The sequence below is a fragment of the Heloderma suspectum genome, chromosome 10 (assembly GCF_057233095.1).
Source record: "Heloderma suspectum isolate Gila_16-S chromosome 10, 16-S_ref, whole genome shotgun sequence".
In the NCBI taxonomy this organism is placed as follows: Eukaryota; Metazoa; Chordata; class Lepidosauria; order Squamata; family Helodermatidae; genus Heloderma; species Heloderma suspectum.
Window position 1 is genome coordinate 18,726,812 of NC_139467.1, and position 17,263 is coordinate 18,744,074.

At 46.9% G+C, this 17,263-nt stretch overlaps 2 protein-coding genes across 6 annotated transcripts in view; one reads left to right on the forward strand and one right to left on the reverse strand.

The window, feature by feature from the left end:
* ETV2 (ETS variant transcription factor 2) overlaps positions 1-17,263 on the reverse strand; it is a 33,171-nt gene that overhangs the window by 14,660 nt on the left and 1,248 nt on the right. For 2 of the 3 annotated variants that reach the window (XM_084815388.1, XM_084815391.1), the window contains exon 2: positions 5,531-5,609. The exons of the other annotated variant lie outside the window; for it this stretch is intronic. The gene's annotated coding sequence lies outside the window, so the exon portion shown is untranslated. The remainder of the gene's footprint in view (positions 1-5,530; positions 5,610-17,263) is intronic. 3 annotated transcript variants of the gene reach the window in all.
* The window catches only part of LOC146337872 (retroviral integration site protein Fli-1 homolog), a 51,666-nt gene continuing 43,742 nt past the window's right edge, over positions 9,340-17,263 (forward strand). For 2 of the 3 annotated variants that reach the window (XM_084815386.1, XM_084815387.1), the window contains exon 1: positions 9,395-9,496. In XM_084815386.1, the coding sequence (XP_084671512.1) occupies positions 9,479-9,496 (18 nt within the window). In that variant the 5' untranslated portion in view covers positions 9,395-9,478. Of the gene's footprint in view, positions 9,497-17,263 lie in introns of all 3 variants that reach the window. The other variant, XM_084815385.1, reaches the window with a different exon arrangement.

Genomic DNA, 17,263 nt, shown 5'->3' on the forward strand with positions numbered 1-17,263 from the left:
TGGGAGTTGTAGTCCAACACATCTGGAGGGAGCCAGAATGGGGAAGTCTGAAAACAGCCCCTCAGGCCATACAAGGCAGGCTGTTTTATAAACTGAGGGAGAGTTTCCAAAGCAGCTTGTGACATTATATGCATGGCCTCCCGTTCAAAGGGCAGCAGGTCAAAAATCTCACTAGCAGGGTCCTCAGTTGGTGTAAACACCAAGAGGCGTGAACACCCACCCTTTAAGGGCTGGATCAAAGGGAAAATTCCACCAGCCCCCATTTTCTCCCCTCAAAGTGGTGGGGGAGAAACTGCATCTGGTAAATGTGTCCCTTTTAGGCAGCTCTCAAAAGGACAGGAGTCCTCTTAGCATCCCAAACTGGCAACACGCCCTGTTGTACACATGCAAGCTTTCGAGTTCACCTGCAGTAGCTCTGTGGATCCTAGCTATGTTATTTTATTTTATTTTAACATTTTTATATATACTGCTTTTTCCAGCAAAGGGTGAGGCACAGAAGGATATACCACTAATAGAAAAGCTATTTAGTGTACAATCCTGTGTCGGTTTAGCCACACAAAGAAGTCCGACAACTTCCAGCATTGCTGCCTAAATGTGCATAGGGTTGCACCCTTAATGGGTTTATTTTCAAACGTTTATACATCTCACTTTTCAGGCCGAGGCCCCTTCTAAAGTAGTGCTCCACGCTTCCTGCTTCCTACCGAGTGGGGAGAAGTTCCATAGAGGCAATGTTATCTGTGTCTGGTTACCTCTGGAGGGGAGAGAGCACTGGGAGAGCTTGGGGGGGGGTGATGTTTGGTTTATTTCCAAATATACAAGCAGAGGTGGAGGCAAGCAGTATAAGCACTCCTAGCTAGTAGGGTGGCCACTTAGGAGCAGCCTCCCGCCCAAGAGAAAATGTATCACCCAAAAAGAGGACAAAAGAAGGCACCACTTTGCATAAAATTTGCATATGCTAATTGAGGCGCGCCTGCTTGTTCAGTCTGCTGTTGAAGTCCTGACTGTGGATGGGCAACAGCAGTTTTTATCTTTAACCTGAATTTGACAGGATGGCTCTTGAAATAGACGATGGTCCTCTGTAAAAGGGGACACTTGACCACCTCACAGATCAGATCTCCAGAGGGAGGCACCCCTAACTCAGTTCTCTCTCTGGGCTTCATCACAGGGAGCTTTTATCCTGCTGTTGAGAATGCTCACTCGCGGAAGTTTGCGAGTCCTTTTCATGACGTCGTCAACCTCCAGGGCACATCCAGAGGTATTTCCTGGTTATTCCATCTCAAAAAGATCCAGAAATAATGAACTATCTATTTAAGTCGGATTGTTATGCCATTAAAACAGCCACTGGATGGTGTTGTTTCATTGATCTCTATGGAAACTTGAAAATTAAAAACTTCCCCTCTCAGCAATCACGTGGTCGCCATCTGGGAGCCTGCTATAAACACGGAAAGGCTCCACAACGGTAGGACTGCGGGGGGGTTTCTTTAATGAAAAGGCAGATAACATGTCTCTTTCTCCCTGTCCCCCCGCCCAACTTTTTTTCCCTTTCATACACACACCCCTTACATCAGCCCCTCCCTTTAGTGCAGGTGTGGGCAACCTGTGGTCCCAGAACCTCTTTCTGCTCAAGGGCTGAATTCTATTTTGGAGCGTTCAGGGTGGTGGTGGTGGTGGTGGTGGGTGGGGCCAGAGACAAAAGGCCAATAATACCTGTGTATTTTAGCTTCAAGCTCTTACTGTCAAGTAACTCAGCCTTAGGGGAGGCATTTCAACCTTTCAGAATGAGGGAAAAAACTGCAGAAAAGCTGGGAAACCACCAAACCATCTGTGGTTGAGGGAAAAGGTGTGGGGCCAAGAGAAGAGAGCTTGGCCATCTCAGGAACCTTGGAGGGCCAGATCTGGACCCCAAGCCTGAGGTTCTGCACCTTGCTCTAATAGGTTTGCATGCAGCCCTCAGCCTAATTTCAAAATCCATCTGGCCAGATCTCTGGCAAAAGTGATCTGTCCCTCTTCTGGCAGCTCACTGGAGAGGGAGGGAGAAAGAGAGAGAAGGGGCTCCTTCACATAGAGCTTTTATCCTGCTATTGAGATTGCTCACTCAAGGATGTTTGCGGGCCCTTTAGATGACACCGTGAACCTCCAGGGCGTCTCCTGCACTAAATGACCTTTGTTCCATTTTTAAATAGATCAGAGATAATGAGGTATCAAATAACCCCGCCTTTATTCTGCTTGAGGTCCCTCCTGAAAAAGGAAAAGCCTCAAGAAGAGGAGCTAGACCAATGAAACATAAGGAAGACTCAAATAAGGGGGAGAAGGAGGGGGAAAGGAAGCATGTGTAAAGAGAGTCCGTTGTGAACCTGCATTTAAAACGGAAGCAGAAAGCCCTGTTTTAATTGCGGGATCTTAGGCTCAAGGGGTGATCAGGAAGAGAGAGAGAAAAAAGTGGCACCCCTGCCCATCACTGGCATATGGCCCCACAACAGATTACCCCCTTGACAGTAAAAACGTCCCTTACCCCTCCTTTTAATGTACAGGTGAGAAAAAAAGAATATAATATAACTGCATGACTTAAAAGTATCCATATATATGTGGAGAGAGAGAGAGAGAGAGAGAGAACACAGGATTTTAGAAAGAGTAAATTATGCATAAACGTCAACAAAAGCAGGCTAAATATCCATCTATGTATTCCTTCATGAGTGGCACCTATATACCATGTTGACAGCATTGCTAGGTCCTCAATCCATTGCATTATAGGAGGTGTTTATCCTTCCAGTGTTGTAATATCAGTCTTTTAGCTGTCAAAAGGGTGTGGAGAATCCATTTACACTGACCGTGTGTTAACTTCCAGGAAGCAGGTAAATAATTTAAGAGGACATGTACATCAGTAAATATTAAAGACTGTTTCAATACAATACAATACAAAGTTTATCTGTATAATACCATTTATCTGTATAATACCGTCCTCCCCAAAGGAGGCAACTATTGGGCATTGCTAAAACATATGGTTAAAAGAAGCATTATATTCATCATTTAATTATATTATATTATATTCTTTTTTCTCCTTTTTTCTTTGTTTTATACGGTTTTGTTTTATTCTGTTGAAATTCACAATAGAAAAATGAATTTTTAAAAATGTAGAGGTGGGGAGCCTCTGGCCCACAGATCTCATTAGGCCCGTGGAGTTTCTTCATTTGGCCCATGGACGGTTGTAATTCCCTCCACAAGTCCCACCCCCTCTCCAAGCCCTGAGGCTAGCACACAGAGCAAGGGAAAAGTGAAGTCAGCACCTCGGTGGGCTTCTCTCCACCCAGGCTTTCACTATCTGTGGAAAGCCCAGGCAGAGCAAAGCAGGTTCCCTGGCCAAGGCACTGGCAGGAAAAGCAAGTGGTGAGGGCCTGCCCGCCCCTGATGTCATCCAGCCTGCTGGTGTGTGTGTGTGTGTGTGTGTGTGTGCGCGCGCAAGCCAGCCCTCAAACAGTTCCCCACTCCTGCTTTAGTGGCTGGTGAGAGGGCACCTTCTCTAAGCTCTGGTGGCTGATACCCATGAGAGATCTCCAGATATCTCCTCTCCATAAAGGCCCCTTGAGAAACCATCCCCTACTCACCTTTGGCCATCCTAATGCTATTTCCCTAACAAAGGAATAGCCATTACAATCAGAACAACAGGAAACATCAAGACTGTGTTAACATCTATGGCGTTGTGTTGTTCTGTTGTTCTGTGCAACCAACCTGCACAACGCCCTGTGTTGATAACAGCCATGTATATTTGTATACACACATTGATCACAACACTCCCCATCTCTCCAGCCTGCCCATTTCTAGAGAAGACGGAGAGTAGTGATGGGCAGAGTTGTTTCACAACCCATAGATAGACAAACCCTCTTGTACTTAAACAGCCCTAAACCACAAACCCACAGATTGGGTAACGGCTTCAGATTGGGTAAGGGAGAAGAAGAGAATCTCCCACCCACTTACCAGTCCTGTCACTACCCCCAGCTGAAACTCAGCCCTGCAAACCATCTTGCTTGATCAGGGGTATAGAACCTTAGGCTTGGGGTCCTGGTCTGGTCCTCCTGGGGTCCCAATTCAACCCTCCGGGGTTCCTCAGGTGGCCATGTCTCCTTGCCTTGTCATCTCCCCTTTTCCCCCAACCACTAATCATTTTGTGGTTTCCTGGCTTTTCTGCAGTTTTCCAAAAGGTTGAAATGCCTCTCTTAAGACTTAAGTTACTGGCAATAACAGCTTTAAGCTAAAATATGCTGGTATTTTTAGCCCCACCCCTTTTACCTTTGTCCCCACCCACCACTGGAATGCAGCCCTGGGAGCTTCTCCAAAATGAATTCAGCCCTAAGGCTGAAATTGGTTCTGCACCCCTGTCCGAGATCAAGGACAAGGAACTTGTGGCCCACGAGAAATTCTTGAACTCCAACTGCCATCAGCCCCAGCCAGCATAGGCAATGGTCAAGGTGATGGGAGTTGCAATCCAACATCCACTGGGCCACAAATTCCCCACCCATGTCGTAGATGGAACCCTGGAGTCCTGGTTCTTCCCAGCCTCCCAACCTTTAGTCCATGCGTAATGGCTGGAACCTGGGTATGCCCTTCCCACCTCTCTCCATCTGCCTACAGCTGCCTTCCCCAATCTAGTGCCCCCCAGACGTTTTGGACTACAACTCCCATCATCCCCCAGCCAACATGGCCAACGGTCATGCTGGCTGGCATTTATAGGAGCCCAACATATCTGGAAAGCACTCGGTTGGAAAAAGCCAGGCTGCAGCATCTTTCTGTGATGATCGCTGCAGAAATTGTGGTGCCCTGGTTAATCTGGGGGGTGGGGGGGTTGAATGGAGAGACAACCCTACAACCCCTCCCCAACCCCATTCTCAGCCCCTTCCCCTTTTCAGGGCATCTCAAGGGAGGGAGGGGTGCATCAGCCCGAAAGTACGAGATTGTGCAACGGCCCCAGCATTGAGGCAAGGAGTGCATAACATCGACCGGAAACCGCAGGGCCCCACGCCTCCCCACAACGCACAAACCAGGTGCAACAGAACTCAGAGGAAAAGAAAAAAAGAAAAAGGACTCTGAATGGCGAGGCCACTCCATTTCTGACTGAACTCAAGAGAGCTGAGCAATTTTCTCTTGCTCTTCAAAGGCAGGCCTCCAGAGCAGGAACCTCCTTCATTCACTATCAGTCTCCGAATTATATGGGCCCTCGCATACTGAAGTGTGTGGCTGGTTCCCATTCCATTCCTTTTGCAGCCAGGCGAGTGCACTGCAATGCTCACAACCGCAACAACGGCCCACGCAGGCAAAACCTCCCCATTCAATCACAGATTGAGATCGTATAGATATATTTATAGGGGGAGAAGGAGAGTTGTGTTTCTCTGCTCTATCCCTCTTTCCAGGCTGGTTGGGCACCTGCCAAAGGCCCACAACCCAGCTGAGCCCCCTGACAAGAGCCCCCCCCCCCCCGAGCCCCCCCCCCCAGGCTTGGCTACTCCTCTTTACCATGGCAGCCTGCTTGATCACTTGCCTCTTGCTCTGGCCCAGTCAATGGTGATGTTGAGGAGGAGCAGTAGATTCCAGTGCCTCCTTGCTGACTGGTTCTCTGCCTGCCAAGCAAACAAGTGGGAGCAGTGATGAGGAAGAGGATGGGGGCAAGAGAAGCTTGCAGCACGGGTGGTGAGAAGGTAGATGCACTGAGGGAGGGGGCATATTGAGGATGTCTTGCCCAAGAGCCCTCAAAAACCTAGAGCTGGCACTGCTTCTCTCTCTCTCTCTCTGAATCTAAAATCAAACCAACACATTCTGCACCAAAAGTAGGACACATGAGACAAGAATGCAATTACAGCACAGTCCTAGACATGTCTACTCAGAAGTCCCACTGATTTTACTCACAGATAAGTGGGTAGAGAGGATTGCAGCCTCAAGCACATTTACATAGGTGTAATTATGCATCGTAAACACCCACCGTGTTTTCAAAAGATGCCCCTAGAAGTCCTTTTCCCCCCTACTGGTTTTTTACTTGTGTATTTTCATACTGCTTGCTTGCTTGCTTGCTTGTCGTGTTGTTGATTTTAATTGATAGGTTTTTAGCTGCCTCGAGTTATTTTATGAGAATGGCAGGATATAAATTTTTAAAGTAAAATTAAAAAATGCAATGTGGTGCTCAAAGTGTCCTACGTAGGAGTATGTCAAAAAGCTTATCAGGGAGTTTTCCCTATGGGAACATATATAATCAAGGACAGTTCCCCCCAAAATACAGTTTACCACCCTTATTTATTGATTACATTTATATCCTAGATTTTTTTCTTCTTGCAAGGAACCTAAGGCGGCTTACATGATCCTCCTCAGTATTTTATCCTCACAACAACCCTGTGAGGCAGGTGAGGCTAAGAGTCTGTGAAGTTAGTTGGCTTGCCTTCTGTGAAAATTAAAATTCTAGAAATTATTTCTAAATTCCCATCTATACTTCTACATTGGCATATGCAAATCTGTATCTATGGGCCCAGGGGACAAACCAGTTGAGTACCTAAGGATGCCCCTAGACAGCATATTGATGAAAAAAGAGGAAAACACAGAACACAAAATGACTTCTGCTGATCGTAAATGGACCAGATTTTGGACAAGCCATCAGTGAGTGGGAAGAGGGAAAAGGGGGAGGGGGGATTAATGTTATTTTAAGCACTAACATAAATAGCCATAGACTATGCTTTCCCTCATGCTTTCTGAAGTAATTGAGTAATTGTGAAGGTTTGCAGATGTGGTTCAAAGGACTGCTTTTGTGCTGTATGAGTCAGACAGCCTCCCCACCGCCACCACCAACCCCCCTTCGCTTTGCATTCATGAGAATAAAGTTAACTTATATGCCTCAGTTTGCTCCTTCTGCACAATGGGTTGCTGCTGTAGCAAATGGAGCTCAAAGGAGTACGTTTATGTTGTTGTATGGGTCAGGGACAAACCTCTCTGTGCCCCCAACCCTCTGCTTTGAACTCATGCTGTAGTTGGCTCCACATATGGTGACCTCTTGGTTCTGCCTACCGTTTGCTGCTGTGCCCTCCGCCTCACCAGCTCCAGCAGGCAACAGCTACCACTGGTTGTGGTTCAACACATCTGGAGGGCTGATCTAAACACATCTGGACAGCACATCTGGGGGGCTGATCTAAACGTTATCGGGTGACACAGAAATTAGACATGGGTAGGGACAGCCACACATTTCAATTAATGGGTATTATGGCTCCTAAATGAGATGCTTAATGGGATTGGATTGGATCTGGATTTAGTCAGACTTAGGAGTGGACCCATTGGAATCCAGAGGACTTAATTTCATCTTGAACTAACTCAAGTCCAACTGATTTCTACTGTAAGTATGACTGAGGGCTCAATCCTAAATTTCTCTCTGTTAACATGCATAGGATTGCGCCCTTAGTCTGTATCCAACCCATTGTCATCTGGCTTCTGGGTTTTAGACTGCTGCTTTTCATTCAGTTTCAGTGTCAATCATTACTGCATTGTTTTTAGTGCGTTTGAAGTTTGTTTATATGTACTTCCAGGTTTGGGGGAGGTTTTGGGGATGTAAAGCCACTCTTCTCTATTAGCCGAAGAGCAGGGTACAAATAATAAATTGACTGACGGATGCCACATACAACCAGGAGGAGAGGCTTAAGGCTACTTTTCTCTACAGCAGATATGGCAACTATCAACAGCTAGTGCCTATCTTTTAAGTCCTGCGTCCGTTCACAGGATAAGAACAGCCTGACTGATAATTCTGATTAAAACAGCTATGTTTCCAAAGATGATCGTTTGCATTAAAAACTGCACATCACATCAACCATGTTCAGAAGTGTATTCATTTTTTAAGTCTTAGAAACAAATGTGCGTTTTTAAGGTTGGGCTCATTGCTGATGAGTGAAAGAGCTGCTAGTAGCTCACTAGGATAAAATACCAAGTGATGTTGTACACGTATATGTGTGTGTGTGTGTGTGTGTGTGAATCAGCATCCTGTGAATAGGGCCGGCCCTACCATTAGTGAGACGGCTGCCTCAGGTGGCAGATGCTGAGAGGCAGCAATAAGTTGTTGGAGGAGAGAGCTGTGTGCCAAGTGGTCTCTGCTATGCCTCCTGTGCTAGCCTGCTGTCTTCAGGTGTGATGGAGGATGCTGTCGCATCACCAGTGTTTAGGGAAGATTCAGCTGCCAGTCCAGCCAGCTTTTGTACATCAAATGGGAGGAGGCACCATTTTGTTCTTCATCTCAGGCAGCAAAAAGTCTTGGGCCAGCCCTACCTGTGAATGTGTCCCAAGTAGTAAGAGCGAGAGAACAGACAATATATTCCAACCTTTCAGCAGCCATCTAATCCAGCCTTCCCCAGTTTTGGGCAACAACTCCCATCAACCCTGGCCATTTTACATGCTGGCTGGAGCTAATGGGAGTTGTAGTCTCAAACATCTAGGAGGCACCAGGTTGGAGAAAACTGGAATACCTCGACTTTTGATACCAACTGTCCCAACAAAAGCTAATCTACTGCTTTTTCTTTCGACTGTTTTCCCTCCTCTTCCCAGACCAAGCAAAACCGGTTTCAGCCTTCAGTCCAACAGGCTGACATGACTCAAGGTATATTCCAAGGTGGCTTTGGTCACAAAGTAGCCTAATTGGCCATCAGTTGTCCATTGTCAATTATCCCAAGCTTAGGAAGAGCTACTTTGCATAACAGAATAGCATGGCTTGGAATAATATCTGGATCTAGAGCTAAATTCACCTCGAGAGCAGAGTAGGCTAGTAATCCTGAATATGTATTTTAAAACACATACATAGACATGGCAGCTCACTTGGAAATCTAGAACTATAGAGGAATCAGCGTGGTTGCTTATTTTCCATCCAGATCCTATTGTGCTTTACTTGGGATTATATTCATGCCCCAGTGATGAGGGTGCCTCTGAACATGTAGAGTGCCTTTCTCATCTAAGAAGCTAATTTTCAACCAGCGACTAGTTCTTGCACCTTTGCTTTTGGATGTCATATCCTGTGGTCCTCCTCCTTTTTCTTGGGAGCACCCCTCTTGGTCAGAGTTCTTATAGAACAGGTCATTAAAATAACCTAAAGATCCCTTTAACTGAAATCAAATGGCCCTTCAAGAAGACACTTTGTTTTCCCCCAACAATCTCCATCACATCTCCCAGTTTCTTTCATCTGAAATCGCCTGACTTCTAACCCCTCTTTGCAATTTGAAGACGAAAAAGAAAAAAAATGCTCGCAAACCAACAATGCTATAAAAAAAAAAGTTTCACAGCCTGCAAACTTGGTCACACCAATAGGAAACCAGCCCCGGCGGTTTGTGTGACTTCACTTCCCAAAATTAGACACACACACACACACACCCAAGCCCTGTTCATCCGGCCCCCCGTGCAAGATCAGCCCCTGCCAATGCAACTCAGCTGAGTGCCCATGGAGCTCTAGGCGGGAAGCAACAGGTAGAGGCGTGCCATGGATTGCACCATCAAGGTAAGTTCTGGAGATGTTTCTCCAGCTTTGCTAGCAGCCGATTCCCTCTCCCCCATCTCTGTCTCAGGCTTGCACTGTGCTGGTCTCTGGTTCAGTTCCTCTCTCTCATACACACCCAGCTCCAGAAACAGGGGCCCCCTCCGCTCTTTCCTTCTGGTACAAAAAAATTTCCTCTTCCTTCCCTTTCGTGGCGGTTGATGTCTCTGAGCTTAAAAAACCCAAACCAAACCACCACGAGAGACGCCTTCAGCTCTGAAGTGGTGAGCCTTTTCCATTGTGGAGTCTGACCAAACGAGGGACATCAGACGAGGGAGGAATTGGGGATCCTGCGACATTGTCACGAGTGGACATGGAGACACCCCCTCTTTCCCCAGATCGAAGTGTGCCAGGGAAGAGGATACTCCTGTAGGGATACCTGTATTGGCTTGACAAACCACAGAATTCCAGGGATGGATACAAAGTGTGCGGGACACTTCAGCCCCCCATTTCCCAAACTGGAGGTAAACCCCATCATAAGAGGTCAGTTTTATCTTCCTTTTGGATTTCAGTCACTATCATTTTCCAGCTTTCACCCTGGTTTATCCTTTTTGACTTTTATCTTTTTATTATTATCATTTTTAATTTATTTATTTTCCTGTTCATCACACATTTCTGAGTGGGTTTGCCAGCGAGTCACTGAAGTACATGGATGCCTTAGGCTTCTCGAATCTGTCTGCTAAACGTCCACTTTGATTTGAAATTCTGAGGAATTAAGACTCACTTGGCTCAACATGTGTGCGTTCTTGGAGAAACTAGTTGATCTTTGATTTTTAAAAATAATTATTTCAGCTCAATTGCGATAAAATTTTCTGGCTTGATTCTCCCTGCCTCAAAGCTGTGCCCCCCCCCCCAACACGAAAACTCAGCAAAAGCCCTTTAAGGATTTATAATGGAGGGGGCGTAGTTTTGCATTATTGCCTCCATAAGGGGGGGGGGATCAGGATGCATGTAGATCAGTGTTGGTTGATCTAATTTTCAAGAACAAAAAATACTGAGCCATTCTTGTTAGTCGTTGCCGATAGGCAGAGGCATGACCAGGTATCTGCTTCAGCCTGAAGACTAGCAAGAGACCCTGTACCCTAATAGTATTGCCAGTCTCCGGTTGACCTTCTTGATATCTCTGTGATGAGACAGTTTGAGTGGATTCTCAGTTTGTACACCCCACCTCTTCCAGGTTAAAGAGGCCACTGAATTGGTGTCTTGCCCAAAACTGCCCCTGACCCCAAAGCCTGGAACCAACACTGTGTTTTTTGTATCTGCTCTACAGAGCCTTCTGGAACAGTCGTAGTTTGACGTGCAGGTTAGTTTACAGGTCTGGCTTCTTTACTGGAGCTACAACATCTCATTCCACTTCTACAGTAAATTTGTGACAGTGTTTGCTAGGGTTGCAAACTTCTGTATTCAGCTGCAAAAACAATCAGTGAGTGATAACGTTGTGTGCTTGGTCTGCTCTACCTTAGAGGGTTGTTGTAAGGGTTGCTGAAATTGTTGCTGTGCCTTTAACAGTTGTGGAACTGGCAGAAACCCAAGAGGAGAAGCTTTTTCTCCACATGGAGGGGCAGTGAAGGCTTCATTGGTTGGACTCCTCTGGCAGCAGTCTTGATGGGGAGGGTATAATAGTCCTCTCTTATCATGCTAGGCTGGGCCTAAGCCTGTATCTTGGGCAAGTGCTTTAGGGCCTAGAGGAATATTTAAAAATGTATTGCTCTGTATGATTGCTGGTAATGCTTGTAAGAGCCTAAGGGCCCTGCTGGATCAAGCCAAAGGCCTATTTAGTCCAGCATTCTGTTCTCACAAATGCCAACAAGATGCCGATGGGAAGCCCACAAGTAGGACATGAGTGTAGTAGCACTCTTCAGATTTTCCCCAGCAACAGGCATAAAGAGGCATAATGTCTCTGATATAGGGCATAAAATATAGCTATCATGACTAGTAGCCATTGCCTTACCCTCCATGAATTTGTCTGATCCTTTTTTAAAGCCATCCAAGTTGATGACCATCACTACATCTTGTGAGACCAAATTCTGTAGTTTTAATTATGCTGTGTGAAGTAGGACTTCCTTTTATCTGTCCTGAATCTCCTACCATTCAGCTTCATTGAATGACCCCGGCATCTGGTATTATTAGAGAAGGGGAAAACCTTCTCTTCCTTCACTTTCCCACACCATGCATAATTTTATACACCTCCATCAAGTCTCCCCTTATTTACTGTTTTCCAAAGCTCTAAATCCTGTAGTCTGTCTTCATATGATTACATGATCAAAACAGATGATACAAAATACATCATCATTTTGGTTGCACTTTTCTGCGCCTTCTCTAGCTCTACAATATCCTTTTTGAGGTGTGGTGACCAGAACTGCACTGTACACTGTATACTATAGAATTGTATAAGGGCTGTATGATACTGGTAGTTTTATTTTTGATTACTTTCCTTATGAAGCCCAACATGGAATTTGCCTTTTGCACAGAAGCCACACACTGGGTCATCTGGGTATCTACCACAAACCCAAGGCCCCTTTCCTGGTCGGTCACCACCAGCTCAGAGACCCCATCGCTGCCAATGTAAACGTAGGGGGTGGTTTGCCCCAACCAATATGCATCGCTTTTACACTTGCTGACAGTGAACCACATTTATTATTTTGATGCCCATTCCCCCAGGTTTGGAGAGATCCTTCCGAGCTCTTCCATTTCCCTTTTTGTTTTAACCACTGTAAATAATTGGGTGTCCTAGTAGCTAGCCATGTGTGTACATTAACAGATAAAAGAGAAACAATAGCTGGAGCAGGGAGGCCTGGAACTGACTAATACCCTCCTCCCCAATACTCAGGATTTCAATAGCCAAACAGGAAATTGTGTCCCCATTCTTGACCTCCCCCACCCCCTCCAGTGCTTGCTTACACACACACACACACACACACACACACAGGTCCTTTATTATAGAAGATGGGAGAGCTATTTAAAGTCCCCCCTGGCTAACAGGGCAGCTCCAAGCCTCAGCTCCCCATTAGGCAGGCCTTATCAGCAACAACAGAGGCTTCCGGCATTGTGGCCTCAGACTTCCTGCCTTGGCTTCCTGTGTTAGCTGTCCCACCAGCATCTCAGAGCTACAATGATTGCCCCCCCCCGCGCCCCGTCACCACCACCACCGTGTCAGCCAGCCTGCCTCACGTTACAGCAACACGCTTGCACTGCTCTTCTTCACTGTCACATAACTCTGTGAGCTCATCATGCTCCATCACGAAGTCTAGGCTTGTTATTTCTACACTTTGTGTGTGTTCCTCATCATTCTACACACACACACACACACACACACACACACGGGTGGCCACTTAGAGGAAATGTCTCACTAAAAAAAAAGAGGACAAAAGAGGGCATCGATTTGCACGAAGTTTGCATATGTTGATGTATATGCGTAGATGCCCATTTAGAAATAATGACAAGGATTTAACAGAGAGCCAATACATCTCACCACAACGGGGAAGACTGACCAGGTGACCTGTATACCTGCTCAGTCTGCTGCCTAGGTGCTAACTAGTCCAGCTCACCGTCCTTATGTTCCTTTGACTTTAAACCAGACTTGGATGGGATTGCCCATCAGACAGAGGATGCCTTTAAACAGAGGGCTGCTGTCTAACAACCCTTCAAATAGAGGACTGTCCTCTGTAAAGTAGAACACACGGCCACCCTAATGTCACCCACACATTCATACCTCAAACGTCTCCACCTCCACTGCTGATTTCAGGTTTTGGGAGCCCTTGTGCAAGATGCTCTCAGTCAGACCCCTTCTCTGAGTACATCCACCTTCTCCTCCTCGTTATTTGCTCACCTCTCCCTCTGGGCCCAATCCATACCACTTCCCAGAAGGGGGAAGACAAGACATGGAGAGGTTACAGCTCCTTCTCGCTCCTCTCATTGCTTGCTCACTTCGAGGGCAACAGGAGATTCCAGCAGTTGGCAGTGCCCCTCCCCCCGGGATATGGACCTTGGCAGATGCCCAACCATGCCATTCCCCAGGGTTGGCATCAACACCAGCCATCCTTGGACAGCTACCGGGGCCCTGCTTCCGACAGGGCCCACTGCTGACACGGGCTCCGGAGCCTCTATTAAAAAAAAAAAATGCCCCTGCAGTATTAGGAACACTGGGCGGCCAAGTCTAGCTACCATATTAATTTCCCACAATGCCCCCCGCACAACATGACTCTGGGGTGTTCTGGGAAATTAAAATGGCGGCTAGACCTCAGCCACTCAGCACTGCTTGTCGTCCTGCTCAGAGTGCTGCTTCCTGCCACCACCAAGGCAAGCTCAAGGGGGCCCCACCAACAGAGGAGGGCCCCACGAGGGGTCACTTTGCCCACAGCCCCCTCAAACATGGAGATGGCCTTGCCAGTCCCTGGCACTCCAGCCCTGACCTCCTCCCCAACTTCTCTGGTCATTTCCCGTCCTGCCATAGTTGTTCACTGGCATCGGTTCTGGCCAACTGCAGTTGACCCAAGGGTTAGCCGGGATTTTCATTTTTCGGATTTGACAAGTGGGGTTTTGTAAAAAAAATAATAAAAACAAAAATCCGAAAAATTATTTAAAAACCGTTCAGTGCTGAATTTATGCTTCTTGCTTCAAAAGGGTCACAACAGGCCCCAACCTCTTCGGGTGAGTTGGGATTAAAATTAAAACAAAACAACAACAAAATGCTTGCTCTTGGGGAGTGGGTAAATACGTTATGGTCGCTAAGCAGTCACAAGTCCTGCTTCCTCCTTCTCTGAATCCAGCAACAGGACAAGCCTCTCAAGCGTGCTGAAGCACTGCCATGGCAACAGAAGAAGGGCCTACTGCAATGGCATCCTCCTAGCTTCCCCACGCCCACCAAAACAACCTTGGGAAACTAAGCATCTCTAGCAGGGGTATTGTTAGGTCTGGGCCCTGACCTATTATCTAGAGACCCGAGTGTCCATTGGTGTCAGTGGAAAGATTTTGTCTTAGTTTAATTGTCATGTGGGATGTGATTTTCAAGGGGGGTTACAGCTGCAGAGAGCCTTGTGTGGCGCAGAGTGGTAGGCGGCAGTATTGCAACCGAAACTCTCCCCATGACCTGAGTTCAATCCCAGCGGAAGCCGGGTCTCGGGTAGCCGGCTTAGGTCGACTCAGCCCTCCATCCTTCCAAGGTCGGTAAAATGAGTACCCAGCTTGCTGGGGAAAGGGAGTCATGACTGGGGAAGGCAATGGCAAACCACCCTGCTATAGTCTGCCATGAAAACGCCAGCACAAGTGGCGTCTCTCCAGGGGTCAGTAATGACCTGGTGTTGCACAGGAGGAACCTTTCCTTTTTCCTTACAGCTGCAGAGGGAAGGGTTAGCTTTCTCCACATGTTGCAACACCCCCAACAGACAGTGCTTTTGGATTAGCACCAGCCACTCTCTATTTTGCATTTTTTCACACGATTGCAAATTAATTGTAACCGAAGAGAAACTACTGATTCGGGATGATCTGGGGCGGGGTACCAATTAATTGGAGAATTGATTTTATTTGAAGTGATTTGGATGAGAATTAAATTGGTTGGGCTTTGCTTTTGCTGATATTTAAATACATCCTAGTCATTATTTCTGAATGTGCATGTATCGATGTAAGTTAGCATATGCATATTTTATGCAAATTTGTGTCCTGTTCAGTGATGTAGTGGAGGTGGGGCTCACAGGGACGCAGCCCTGGCACTTTTTCATTAGCAGGGACTCTGATGTCATCTGCCACCCTGCTCAGAATCCCCTGTTCCCTCTGAGCTTAGCTGTGATCCTCACTGTAGCTGTGGGGGGAATGGATTTTCCAAGCAACAATATATTGTTCCATGTTGGAATGCAAAATATTTGGGATGACATGGTCTGGAATGGGCAATTAAGACCTATTCGCTTTACCAAAGATGTGCTCCTGGTGGAGATGAAAACTCCTAGAACTGGTTTGTTGATATGGATTGACACAGCTGCCTGAAATTTTTGGACTGCCCTTGGAGACTGTCACAATGAGCGCCTGCATTTCCAAATGTGACAACTACACCACTGTGTGTGTGTGTGTGTGTTTGTGTGTGTGTAGTTCAATCCAGCTGGGTGTGTGGACGTTTCTGTTGGAGGGGGAAGATATGATGAAGGTGCTTAGGGAAGGCTAATGGGTAATGTTGGGGTGCTAAGGGAATGTGCAAGGGGGCTGTTTAAATGAGAAGAGTGCTGTCCCTGAGGGCTGAGTTGAGAGGATGAAGCATCCATAGAGTATAATATTTTGAAAACCCAAAATGTTTGTGTTTGAGTGAGTGAGTGAGTGAGTGAGTGGATGAAAAAGATTTTAACACCCCTGCATTTCTTCTCAGACGTCCAATTGAAATACCCCTGCCTTACTCTCAGCTGCATTGTTTTTGGATCCCAGCTGCAGGCTGTATACCTTACAAGGTTGTACAATTTTAGAAGGGGGCGTGGCTGTGAGGGGGCGTGGCTGTGACTGTCATGAAGGGACCCTGCACTTCTGAATTTGCCACTACGCTACTGGTCCTGTGGGCCTGGGCCCGGAATCTTTTCAGTGCCTAGCAGTGCCCTGGTCTCTAGTGCAACATAGTAGATCCATTTCTTCAAACTCTTTTTCCTGAGCAGGAGGGCCCACTTGATGTTAAACTCCTTCTGCAGGTATCTGTAGGTGATTTTTGTCCCCCCCCAGCAATTGATGCCCCCCCAGTCAAGGTGTATAGTAGCCAAGGCCGGTCAAGTTATTTTGGCACCTGAGGCAGAAAATGACCATAAGTGCATCTCCCCTACCTTGACAGTACAAAAGCAACACTAATTAATTGAATAACTAACAATTTGCTGCTCTTTCAGGACAGCTCAGATCAGCTGCCTGAGGTGGCCACCTCACTCTTCCTATTCTAATGGGGTAGGAAACCTGGTTCCCTCCCGATGTTTTGGACTACACTTCCCATAGCTCCAATCAGCATGGCTGGTAGTCAGGTTTTATGGGCACCATGGTACAAAACATTTGGATGCACCAGGTCGCCTACCCCAGACCTAATGGAAAGGCCGGCTCTGCAAGGGGCAGCTACAGGGACCGGTTCAAAGGTTTGTAACCCTACTTTCTGGCACCACCGTATCAGGCTCAACATATTAAATGCAGCTTCGTAGCCTTTGGCTTTTAGTCTTCACCTTTTCATTCAGTCATCTGACTCCGTCAACACTATGAAACTCCACACACCCTCGTCCCATCCAGCTGTTTTCACACACACCCCTGGGGCCTCAGACCAGAGTTTGCAAGGTTGGGGGGGTGGGGTCAAAGCAGCTGTGGAGGACTTTAAAAAAAGTGACTGGCAGGTGAAGAGTTAAGGCTTCTGTCTGTCTCTCCCCCCCCCGCCCCCCAACATAGAAAGATGCCTTATACTGAGTCAGACCTTTGGTCCATCTAACCCTGTAATGTTGACACTGACTGGCAGCAGCTCTCAGAGTTTCAGACAAGGTTCCTTACTAGCCCTACCTGAAGATGCTGGGGTTTGAACCTGGGACCTTATGCATGCCAAGTATGAGCTCTTTCACTGAGCTACGGCCCTTCCCTCGCCACCTTCTCCCTCGCCCATTCTGAAACGCAAATCCACATGCGCAACCAGGGCATTTTTGCAAAATGGTTCCAGTACAACATGTAGTTTGGTTCACAAACTCAGTTCTTTTTCTCTTTCACACCTTGTTCTTTTTCTCCCTATTTCTGCACTGT